Source organism: Haliaeetus albicilla, chromosome 8 (genome assembly GCF_947461875.1).
Source record: "Haliaeetus albicilla chromosome 8, bHalAlb1.1, whole genome shotgun sequence".
NCBI lineage: Eukaryota > Metazoa > Chordata > Aves > Accipitriformes > Accipitridae > Haliaeetus > Haliaeetus albicilla.
Genome location: NC_091490.1, coordinates 32327335 through 32340601, shown reverse-complemented (window position 1 = coordinate 32340601; position 13267 = coordinate 32327335). Strand labels below are relative to the sequence as shown.

Genomic DNA, 13267 nt, shown 5'->3' with positions numbered 1-13267 from the left:
TCCAGATTCTTGAACAAAACCCATATGAAATATATAACCTAAGAAGATATTCTGTGACAAAGGTGCACCAGAGCAGAAGGGCAGGGGGAAGAAAAGTGTCAAAAGGACTTCTACACATCAAGCATTTGTGATGGAATGTAGAAAAACCAAGGAAAAGATATCATTGCCCCATTTTTTTATAATTTCTGTAAGTATATTATCGGTCTATCATTGCTGTATTTTTCTAAATTGACACTGAGTACTTTTCTCCCTTAAGAACATTTTCACTCTGAAACAGGGTTCAGTGGTTGTAGAAGAGATGCATCACCCTCTCTGATCCCAGCATCTAACTGGCAATTCGGTCTTGCAGATGGTTCCAATTAGAAAGAAAAGGCATCAGACTGGGAATACAGATGATACCAATTTGGGGGAGTGGTCAATATGCTGGCAAGCAAGGCTGCTATTCAGAGGGACCTAGATGGGCTGAAGAAATGGGTGGACAAAAACCTCATGAAGTTCAGCAAAAGCAAATGCATAGTCCAACATCTGGGATAGAAAAAATCCCATGCACCAGTCTAGGCTGGCAACAACTGGCTGAAAAGCAGTTTTGCAGAAAAGGACTTGGGCATCCTGGTGGACAAGAAATTCAGCATCAGTCTGCAGGGTGCCCTTGCAGCAAAGGGCAACAGCAGGTCGAGGGAGGAGAACGTTTCCTTCTATTCAGCACTTGTTGGACCGCAACTGGCATGGTGTCCAGTTTGGGGCTCCCCAGTACAAGACAGATCTTGCTGGAGTGAGTCCAGCAGAGGCCACCAAGATGGTCAGGGGACAGAGCACATAACGTGAGGAGAGGCAGAGGGAACTGGGTTTGCTCAGCCTTAAGATGATAAGGCTCAGGGGAGACCTTATTGCTGTCTACAGCTACTTAATGGAGGATGTTGGGCAGACAGAGCCAAACTTCTCTTGGAAATGCACAAGGAAAGGAAAAAGGCGATGACTACAAGTAGCAACAAGGGAAATAGTAATCAGGTATTAAGAAATACTTTTCACCATGCGGGCAGTCATGGGAACAAGTCATGCAATCTCCAACCTTGGATATCTTCAGAACTCAATTGCACAAAGCCCCTAAAGTTGGCTCTTCTTTTGAGTGGGGGATTGGGCAAGATAACCTCCAGAGATCCCTTTTTAACTACATTATTCTGTGGTTCTCTTGGTAGCGTAACCCAACTTTGTACAGAAGAAGCATCAAAGTCTGGCTTCTTTGATACAGAAAGAATGAAACAATATGAGATGGATTCCTGGTTTCATTCACTGGCACCCATTTCAGAAGTTTTCTTCAGAATCACCCACTCTGTCAGGCTTTGCACTAGATTTGAACTACAACTTCTTTCTTGCCCATCCCATTCAGATGCACCAAGCTGGCAATAAATACACAGTTACAGGCACACATCTGGTTTTGAAAGTCTAGGCATTCCTCTCCATTTTTTTATTTATGGACACTGTATCTTTGGCCTGAGAAAGCTGCAAGACCTCTCTTTCTCCTATGCTTCCTCTTGCTGTTGGCCAACGAGGCAAACTATGCAAGCAGAGAGAAGCAGTTCATCATGGGACCTGCCCTATTTCTATTTCTTTGTGATCTCAGGTCTCTGAACATTTTTCCTATGGAGGCATCTATCAGTGCTGGCAATACATGCTGGATTCTTGAATTTCTCTACTTAAAAGCATCTCAGTTTTGAACTAAAGACCTCGGTCCCTTATTGGGTTCAGTCATTACTCATCCTCATGATTCAGAGGAGGGAGGGACATCTTTTATTTCTGGATGTGTTCATTTTCTGTTTGTAGATCTTGCCCAGGTATGTTTGTACTGGCCCACAGTTACAGATGCACAGCTGCCAATTTATGACAGAGGCAATACTATCGTGCATGCACTACACAGAACGGCATATAAACCTTTCATCAAGGCTTTTTATCTGCCCCAACTGTACAGCACATATGAGGTTGTCCACAGCCTCTTGAAAGCTTTGAAGTGCAGTAGATAGCCTGCAAATCACAGAGAGATATAGTAACCCTATAAAAAAGCAGACAAAATGCATCTTAAGGTTCTCTACATATCTCATTTACTCTGGGTAAAGGATTACTACCTTGGTCAACAGTTTCAGTAAAGTCTCACAAAGTACACAGTCCTCCTTCCTCTCCAGTGGGGCTTGAACAGAGTTTATGCTAAGCGATGCGTATTTGAACCCAACTCTTTTTCTTGCTTCAACAACAGCCCAGCACAGTCCTCATTGAAGGATCACTGCCCTGATACACCCAGCTGCTGGCTGAGCCAATACAGAGTGCAAAAACACCACTCAACTTTACATTTTCATCATGCCAGCGCTTCTTCATTCGTGCCATTTCATTTGTGTCAGTGCTTTCTGACATTCAACCTCATGTATTACAGCTGCCTGAGAGGGCTTCAGGCATGCACCAACAACATGGTAGGGAAATGGCAGGAATTTAGACAGCAAAAGTAAGTAAGAAAGGGCCCTACAGAAATATCACAGACAATACCCTACTTACAAATATACCTCTAATATACCTATAATATGCAATACCCTATTATTGTTGTTTCGTGTAACTTAAGTACTTATAGATTATGCCACAGCACCACTTTAGATTCAGCTATGCTGACTCAAATACCTGTCAAAACCAATGGACTAGGTCAGGTCCTAAACTGATGGGTCACTGAAAAAAAAATCTCATGAATAACCCGAACTGGAGCACCACAGACCAAATAATGTGACCATGGATCAAACATATTCTGAAGAATCTGAGCTCTCCAGAAACATTTTTAGGAATGCTGGATTGGCTTTATGTTTTTGTACTGAAAGGAACACTGTAGGGGTCTGGGGGGTTTTAATCGCTTATTCAGCTATCCTTAATTTACCAATATGTTATTTCTACGTTCATGTAGTACTGAACAATGGAGTTATGCTAGTATAAAATTGGTGTGTTGTAGTGCTCTCACTATGTGGCTGTACTGTTGCTTATAACAAGCGTTGTCAAAAATTTCCTGGGTTTAAGCCTATGTTTCAGCACTTAACCTATAGAAATACTATCTACAATTGAATTCATCCTTTATTAGTAATAAAACCTTAAAAATGAAAAAGAACAAAAACAAAACCAGGAAAAGGAACTTTTACAACACAAAAAAACTTTAGTAGGTCTTCAGCCAAGTGACTGGGAACTTGCTAATATTACATCCATGTTGCAGTACCTAAGCAGAAATGCATGAGCTAATGCTGCAGAGACTCTGTCATTATAAATAAATGTCAGGGAATATATTTATCGGCATTCTGCAGAGATTTTTACACCAACAAATTGTAGCTTGCTTGTTCCAAACCATTCACTTAGCTTGGGTATTTGCCTAAAATAATTATTATATTTGGTCAAAGCAGGCATGAGAACACACTATACTTACAGAATGAATTATTACTAAGAAGATAATAGTGTAACTAGTCTGGATGTCTTCTGATTACAATTCTCTTGAGGTATATGGGTTATGAGTAAGTAGTTGGCAAGCAACAGGAAAAATAAAACATAAAATGAAACTAGCACTATAATAGCTCCATAACTGGAGGAAGGAGGGAAGAAGAGAAAAAGCCTTACTCCCTCCACTGGAAGGATGGAACTCCTTATACTAAGGAATTTATTATCCGATGTTAGCAGGAAACTTCAATCCCTGACATGATGGCACAGGGAAAGACAATGTTTATAGATTCTTCTCCAGTCTCCACGTTTTTCAGCATTTCAAAGGTAGACTTCTCCTAAAAGAATAATCTGGTTTCTTAAAACAAAACCCTGGATTGTCAACTCTTCATCAGGCTTTCTTCCATTTTCCCAAAGGGAAGCCAGATTTCATTAAGGAAAACACCAAGCAGCTGGTACTAAAGTAAATATTTGCTGCTGAGTGCTCAGTGCTTTGGAAAAAAATTATAAATCAGAGCCCACATAATGTCTCAATTGCACTAAAAGACATCTGGAGTGATGCCAGGGGGATCGATGGAGTTACTTCAGCTACCATCAGTGCTCCAAAGCTGCTCACTCAGGTGCCCAAATATGGACCCAGACCCTGAGCTTAGCATCTCATTTCTGAAGAACTGAAGTACACAAATTTTTGGTGTTTAAGTGTGACTGTTACTATGCAAGACTGTTTCAGAAGTCTGGCACAATAAGTAGGTCTACTAGTTTATCCACTTGGGACTAAAAGCTTCATTCCCAAAGAATGGGAAAAAGCAAAATGACGAGATTCTTCAAAATTTATGTTTAGCTGCCTTTCTGTTCTTTGTAAAGCCTTCAATGGCATCTGGAGGCATTAGAGAACAAGCAACAGGGAACAGTTGTGTTTAGTAACAAAGCTAATAGCAACAGAAGAAAAAAATATCTCTTACCTGCAAAATAGCTGTCAGGAAAGACAGAAAAACAGCACAGCCCAACGCAGCTGACAGCGAGTATCTGCTGCATACAGGACGTGGGTTCTGAGTTTGGTGTGTATTGCTTTTGGTCTCACTGATTTACTAAAACTATAAACAGCAGCAAACGTGGTAGCGAGATGTTAGCAAGTGCCTTGTTTTAGACACAGCAGTTATTCACCAACTGACGCCATGGCATAAAATTAACATAGATCTATGAGCTTTTTGTGGAAATGTGGCCATCACTACACTTCAGCACAACACAACAACTTTAGTTCACAGCACACTTCCTTTCACTTTCTAGCAAAAAACTGAAAATGGGGTTTATTAAAAAAGAATCACCACTTACATATCAGTAAGAAGTATCTTGAAATCTTGGGTATTTCTACTGACTAGATTTTTTAAAAAAAAAAAATGCCATTTTTTCCACAGAGGCTCTACAACCTTCACTATCCTCAGAGCTGCCATATCCAAAGCCAGAAAAAAAATCCGGAAGATATTCTTTTACCTCTTTTTCGTTGCCAGTTATCATTTCCCACATCCCATAATGGCCTTTCTCCTGCCGGAAGAACTGAATGGCTTCTAAGAATGCCTCGACTTCATACGTGGTCTGCTTGAGAAAATCTAAAGAAAACAAAAAGTAACACAAAGGATTTACCCATAAATAACCTTTAAAAAATAACCATCCTTTTTTGATCCATTTTCCTGTTCCATGTGCATCTAGCTGTAATATTTTTAAATAGTTTACTAAACCTGAATGTCTGAAGACCTTGGGCTTTCATTAAGATTTAGAAGCATAAAGTTGAACTATCACATTGCACATATGAACCATCACAAGCCATCCCATCTAAGTTGATAAGTTAAACCAACACCACCAGATGTTAATATGGAGCACATGATAAGGTAAGAATTTTCCAGCAGGAAGCCTTGTCTGTGGTAGACTTTGGTAAGGCAGTCATTAACATATGAAAGCTCATCCCTTGCCTTTATACCTGTGAGCAGTGTAAGATGGCACATGGGAAGACTTTGACAGCACGTACCAGGGCCAAGAGTTGGGAGCTTCTGCTTCTTTAATTTAAGATAAGAATTAAGAATTTAAGATAACAATAGTCAGCTGATTGCAACACGTTGTATGCCCTTGATAAATTGCTAAACTTTGAGTTAACATTCCCCAATAATCTTTTATTTCCTTTGTTTTATTAAGCAATTGATGATCAAGATGATTTTTCATTGACATACAATAAAACAGACCTGGACAAAGTAAGGACTGTGCTCATAACAATTAAGCACAAAAACTTCTGACAAAATCATGCTGCTTTCCCTAAATATTTCAGGAATGCTTAACCACAGCTCCAGAGTTATCTGGTTATCATCCACGGCTAGATGGTAGCTCTTCCCAAGAACAACATGGTAGCCTGGGGACAGTCTATTGTACAAATGAGACCACAGCACAGAAAAACCTGAGAAGCGGCTGAGCTAGTTTGCTCTCACAAACTCCAGATAACCAGTCGTGCAACAGAAATTACATCTCATGCAATGTGTTCTTTCCAAATTGCTAAAGGGTTTCAAGAGAGTTGCAGCCAACACTCTCTTTCACATGAGAGCGCACAAAAACACAGGTAATTAAGACTGCAACAGCAGTTACACAGCAGAACTAGTTTGTCATGATTTGGGGAGAAACAGTCCCTCTGCCTCAAAATGTGAAAAAGCTTCCTAGAGCCATCAGGCTGCTTGACAAACCCGAGTAAGAAAAACCACCACTGAAATACTTCAGGAATCAAGTGCTGTGTCTTTGCTATGAAACAGAGCTTCAGGATTATTGTGAGGATTATTATCTTAAGGGAAAAACAAAGCCACAATAGTTTATTGTCCCCTCATCACTGTTATCTACTTGCAGCCTTGATCAGCTGAAGTCCTGTTGTGCACATGTTAGGAAGGAAGGAGGGAAGAAGAAGAATGTTAATTCTCTCAAAGATAAGTATGCCACTTTAAAAGATACCGATATGTATAAACAATTGTTATGTGAAGAGTCAGAGAGTAAGTTCTCAAGCCTTGCCTGTCAAGCAAGACATGTCTTTTGACTTGTTCATGAAACTTCTAAAGAGAGAAGCTTTATAGGAAGCTTGCATACATGCCAAGGGCAATACAGGGATTATACAAATTATGGGAAGCACAAAGGATTAACACTACAGTCATGCCTGAAATGTCTCCTCCGTATGCTGTACACAAAAACAAAAGCTACAGAAACCTACAATTAATTTCATCAATGCTTCACCCTGACTACTGCTTGAAAACAGCACTGTATAGATTTTATCTACATGGCGGGCAATGAGGTTTCAGATCTGCTACAAGCCCAAATGTCAGAATCCGCCCTTTCAGAGTTTCCCCTGGGCGTGATTATTACTTCATGAAGGTATGTTATACACACTGAGGTGCAGTAAACACTCTCTCAGTGCCACTCTATAGATAACGTCCCTATTTGGCAGATATTTGGAGGTCTAGAGAGATCACACAATTTCTTCAAGCTCACACAATGATCAAACAAGAGAAAAACAGCCAGGTAAAATCCCAACCATATCTTCACTGCTACCTCCATGATTTTTAGCATTTTTAATATCAAGCCGCAAACCAGGATGCTAAAATATCAGTAAAAGAGTTGTAAGTCAGGCTGTTCACTGCCAAGAGAACATCCCCTGATGGCAGCTTCAATGAAAGAATGGAGTGTTCCACCTGAGAAACTGGTGAAGCATTGCATCTGAAAGCTTTTGTCCTCCCAAAATTAAACTCTGAATATTTTGACAAGAAGAGGGCCGGGCTTGGCTGGAGGAAGGGAGAACTGCAGGTCCTGCAGCCATCCAACTGTGACTCACATGTTTTCCTTCTTCACAGCTGTGCTCCCTCCTAACCAAAAGGGACAACAGACCATCCAAAGGGCTGGATCTTGGACCTGCTGAGATGATCATGTGCCAGTGCTGACAAGAGTTTACCCTCCAAGATCATCAAGTTTTAAACTCCATGCTCAAAAGAGTATTTTCTCTCTGTTCTGACTGTTCCCAACCCCCATAAAGAAGTGGGAAGAAGATGCTGAAAACCCAAGAGCGATTCATTTGAATAGTTCATGGGAAAAATATCAAGCTGTAAGTACCATAAAATCCCAATCACACATTCTTTCCTATGCCAGTAAACACAGGAGAAAAACACAATTATGGCAGTCTTACTACAAAAACAGCTCAAAGTAAAAAAGGAAGCTTTATACTTCAGGGCTAGTACAATTGCTTAATTTAGGCAATTTCATTCTCCCTTTCCATAGGAGGAAAAGATTGCATCAGCGATAAGGCACTGAACAACTAGATCCATCCAGTGTTGGGCTGTGCAGAAGCTGTTGGCGAGGCACACAAGACAGAGGCACATTCATGGGATATGGCTCAAGAAAAGTGAATTGTACCCAAGCTGAAAGGAGCTACGGTGCACATCCTCCAAGATTTCAGCAGGGAAGAGCCAGGGCTTCTGTAAATCAGAACTAGCAGTTTATGAAAAGGCTAGAGGACTGCGGCTGGCTTGGCAGCCAGCTCCGTTATGCCATGGCAAAGCAAGGAAAACAATGAATAAGCTGTTGGGGTAGCCCTGCTTGCGTGCAAGAGAGAGGATGGTGCGTGGGAGATGGAAGCAGATGCCACAGCTGCAAACAGGGCAGGTGGCAAACCCCAGTGGTATCAGGAACAATTGTTCATCAGCAGAAAGGACGACGTGTGCTTCACTCTCCCGAACACCCTCACAGGGGCTTCCTCTTCAACAAATCTGCCTGGCACCTATCACGAGTGATGCATCTGTCCCTCCTGTTTGTAGAAAGTGGAGCATGTTAGGGGAGCTTGGTGCAGTGGTGGCTGTAGGTCATCCTTATCCAACTGCCATACAAAGCCATAAAGTTTACTGAATGTCCTCCAGCAACAGGCCAGTGAGGCTTTACAGGTACCCAGACTGATGCTATGTGCTTAATCCAGGCTGGTCTGCACTTGGAAAATTACCCAAGCAGCTTCTCCAGCTGCTAATGAATATAATATCACCTTATTTGTGGACAGCAAAACAAAATTCTGTTTGTTCTGTTTAATTTTAAAATAAGAAAACCCACCTAGAGACTCTATCTTTACATGCCCAAGTGTGGACCCTAATTTTAATAACAGATAAGATATTACTAACCATAGATTCCTCTTATAAACATAACAGAATAACTGCTATAAAGCTCCTTTTTAAAAGATGGAAGGAAATGTGGAAACACCATGACTTTATAAATCTCCCCAAATTTGTACATCTCTCAAAGGCACGGCTGAGTTTGTTCAGTACTGCAGACAGCTGTCTGCAGGAATGAGCTTCCTTGTAGGTACAAACAGTTTAAATCCCTCTTTAAAAATAAAAAAAAATCTCAAACCTTAACTCACCAAAATAATACACAGAGGACCAGGCTACTTGACACCCACTGAGTGCACTTGCACCTGGTGCAGAAGTGTTAACTTAGATAGTCCTGTTCCTCATTTCAGCAATATCTGATGTTTCAGCGCTGTGGGACTTGCAGTTGCCTGATGAGGTGCTCCAGGCTATGAGCTGCAGCTCCTTCTCTGTCACTTGGCAGATGAATGTTTCATCATACGGGCAAGTAATGAGGAAATCTTCAGTCCCAAGTTCCTACGTGCTCTCCCACCCATGGCAGGACAGCTGCACCTTTGTTTGAAGATGGACGTGTTGCTGGCACATTGTTTAAAAGCCCCTTGGGAAGGGCTATCTGAACAATTTTTCTGACTCGCTAACACTTCTTGTGTGTGTCTAAAGACAGCTGTGGAAATTAATTGCCCTGGTGAATTTGGTCTCATCTGTAGCCATAGATCGACCAGTCTTATATCAGTCAAAACACTGAAGACCTCTGCAAAAACTTCTATAAATAGGCCTCATTACCAGAGAGGATGAGTGCCACAGACCTTACTGCCTCTAGCTAAAATTGTGGATTTTCAGAAAATCCAGATAATAGGAAATCTGTATTTGAACATTCCAGTTCAGATTTTGTATCTGTACGTACTACAGACTGCTGCATTGGGTCTCTTGCTGTGCTTTGTAGCAGAAAGCTCAAAATCAGCTGATGTTTAATTGCTTAGATGATGATTTTTCTTAATTACAATCAAAGCAAGATACCTCTTTAATATTACCTATTCTAACCTGAAATGCTAGCTGATAAAAAGTGAGTATTTCAGTATCCAGTTTAAACTGTGTGCCCCTCTGAACAATAAATGTCATTAATGAAGCTATTCAAACTCATTATTGCAGCATGAAGGAGCCTAAAATGGTCATCAAACAACAGGAATGCCAAGAGAGACAGCATATTGTATACCCCCTTAACAAATGCAATGGCGACAAGTCCAGTGTTCATGTAAGTAGCAGCACAGCTCATTTCTGTACCGCTCATGTAACCACATGGAAAAGTCTGTGTTTGCAAACAGCAGGGAAACATTTCTCCAGCTCCTGGTGGGACTTTGGTCAGATGTGATAACCAGACAGTGAGAATTTTCCACCTCCCAGAGCTGATGGGGTAGTTTGCTCTACTGAGACACCAGTGGTTCACAGTTCCCTTCTGCGTCTTGGCTAATTCTGCAAACTGGGACTCGCTGATTTTTGGATGCAGCAGCAGCATTACCGTATTAAACTGTTCAGAGAGCCAAGGAACTGCAGTCAGGATGTTTTATGATGTGTAAAAACTGAATATGTCATTCCTCAAAACAAACTGAGCGCCCCTACTGCAATCCAATAAATGTCTTTCTCCCATATGGGCTTTTCTTACAATAAATTTATTACTTTTATTCTTAATAATAGTGAAGGGGTATATTGACTGTGGACAAAGTGCTTTACCAAAGCAAGCTAAACCACTGAGAGTAATTGAAGCTTGTTGGCTGACATTTCATAAAAGGCTGAGGCCCAAAACCACAGATGAACAAGTGTTAAAACAGAATCCAGAATTCTGAGCTCACACAGCACGTGTTTTAATTAAAGAAATCCATTTCTGACATAATGCCCATCATCTGACTACCAAAACTCGGAAGTAATCCATCCTGGCTTCATCTGTTTCCTGCAGCACTCACATCTGCATATACATTCCTGAGCTGGAGAGCTGCCTATAGTTTGGTAAAAGATTCTGCATTCAGTGAATATTGTTTTCCATATGGCCCCTGAATTCTTCCTGCAGGTAACTATAATTGATATTAAAGCAATCTGACATCCAACGATGGCTGTATTTATGAGAGATGGTCATGTAGAGGCCCATAAGTAGGAAGGTAGCCTTGCCTGGCTCTTGCCTACCTCAGTAACTGCAGCTTTGGTGAAATGTCTCTTCCCCACACAAGTCACTAACAACCTGATATACTTTTTAGTTCCCTCCTACAAGACAGCAGGGCCCATTGAATACCTCCTCAAATCTTCAAAAACCACATGCTGACTTTGGTTAAAGAGTGGGGAAGGCAGGAGGACAGTCACTGGAAGGAAATTAAGATGACCGAGGAGTCGAGTTTGACGGTCTTTCACTGATGGGAGAATGTTTGTCACTTACTATAATTTTTGGAATATGACAAATTAGTAGAAACTGCATTTAATTTTATGTGATCTCAAAATATCTCCTTGCTTCATCATCTACTTGGTGGAAAGCTGGCTCAGGTGAACACAGTGCCAAAACATGTTTTTTGGTAGCTCTTTCTTGTATAGTGTTTTCCTTAGATGGCATTTTCCTGGGACAAGAAAAATCTCTGTACAGATATCAGTGAAGGGCCTTCCTTCTTGTGATGCTACAAATAGATAGTAGGAGGTGTGTAAAGCTGAAAAATATTTGGAATTTTAAGTGTCTTATCCTTGGTTTTAGCAGTCTCAAAAGATGGTGCTTCCACCACTTACTATTTCCACCGGACACTGCTACCCTCAACAGAATAGATTTCACACTAAGAAATGCAAATTACATTTTTCCCAATTTTCTTATCCTTCCAAGTCATCCCCCTCTCACCTTGGCATCTGTTTCTTTCAAATATACTTAGATTGTTGTTTTCCTCTGCTTTCCATTATACATGCTCTTTAATTTAAAAAAAAAAAATCTAATTGCATTTTTTAAAAAAATTAGGTTGTTTAAAACAAAAGCTGGTAAAGAAGAAAATACACAAACCAGAGGGAAGCTGCTGAAAGAAAAGGCTGCCATTTTTAAAAACTGTGGTGTCTTAACCATCTAAATACATAGGACATTTCCATCTCCTATACTGGTACTTCAAAGAAAGCTATTGCACGCTGCCAGCCACCAAAGGATTTGGGGTGAAGGCTGCTGGAGAAAATCAGGGAATAAGAGACATTCCTGCAGTTAAGGAATCATTCTGCCAACCTCCCAACACCACATTTAGGGGATGCCTATCAAATAAAAATAAATGAGTATGACAAAGAACGATTTCCCTTTCTAAGAGTGATCTTTGTAGCACAGGTTTCTTGCAATAGCATTTTTTCTAGTATTTCTGGTAATACCTGCCTGGGATTTATTTGCTGTGGGACTACAGTGATTACTGTCTGTTGCTCGTATAGTTTCTGTTTAATGATGAGCAACTTTCTACTGTGGGGTGTATGAGTAATTTATCGACAGGGCACAGAGAATGGCTAAGAGAGGGCAAGACCATCCGATCTTCGTGTTGTTATATGGCAAAAAGCGACCAGCTGAGGTCCCAGCACACTTTAAGAGCTGTTGTTCATAAGATACTACAGAAAGTTGGTAAGAAAGGCCATGGCCATCAACTCCAAAAAATAAGGTTTTGAAAATTTCTGTCTGCAAAAAAAAAAGCAAATGGTCCCAACCCAAAGGGGACAGCAGGTAAGAAAATGAGAGTGAATCCATCCGCTTGAACCTGAGAGATAAGGAGAGCTCAGGAACTGGACCTCAGGGAAAGACAGTTTGCCCAGGGCTTATAATACAGCTATGGCACCTCTGGAAATGATCTTCTGAATAAAAGGACACACCGTTTACTTTTACAAAATGGAGTTCTGTGATATTATTATCCAAATCGAGAATGAAGTGAAGTATAATGTCCTGGGTCTGAGAAGCATCAACCTCACAGCTCTGATGTTTTCCTGAGAGCACTGTACTATCGTATTATTCATAGATCATGTGGTATGAAGCTGCTAACCACTAACAGAAGCTAGATGAGGTAATTTCCAAACAGGATACAACCCTGCAATAATACGCTGTATTTATAGCAAATAAAGTTTTGCAGCGCAAATTTCCTCCGAGACTATCAAACCAACATTCGGAGGGTTTAACTATTTGCTTTGCAGCACACAATGCCTGTATTAAAGCTGTTCAAAGCAGCACGAGACAGATTACAAGGAACCAGCAGCTTTATGTTTCATAGTCTAAAACATGAGTGCACTGCATAAACACACAGAAAGAATCACAATATCATTTATCTCTGACAATTTCCAAGCACTTTGCAGACCAGCTACTATATTCCTGGTGCAGGTGAGAATTTTTCTGCTGCTGAACTTTGAAGCTGGAGCCTGAATACAACCTTACACCTGCACAACTGAGTATCTTCACGGCTCCTAAAATAGGCTTGGGTGGTGGGCGCAAAGCAGTGGCTCTTCTGCACCACCCCATGCTTGGTAATACATAAGAAATGGACAATCAGCCCAAGGCGTGGAGGTGAGAGAGGTAGGAAGACTGTAATCACAATTAGAATTTTAGCACATTAATCATCTTGGTGTTTCAGAATGAATGTAACTCCTACAGACTGAAAATCCTAACTACAGTACAGGCAAGCAGGCTTACCAGAAAA

General features: G+C 40.9%; 1 protein-coding gene across 1 annotated transcript in view; it reads right to left on the bottom strand.

Moving 5' to 3' along the window:
* NIBAN1 (niban apoptosis regulator 1) overlaps positions 1-13267 on the bottom strand; it is a 69962-nt gene that overhangs the window by 13710 nt on the left and 42985 nt on the right. The window contains exon 6 of the mRNA XM_069789583.1: positions 4942-5057. Coding sequence (XP_069645684.1) covers positions 4942-5057 — 116 coding nt within the window. The remainder of the gene's footprint in view (positions 1-4941; positions 5058-13267) is intronic.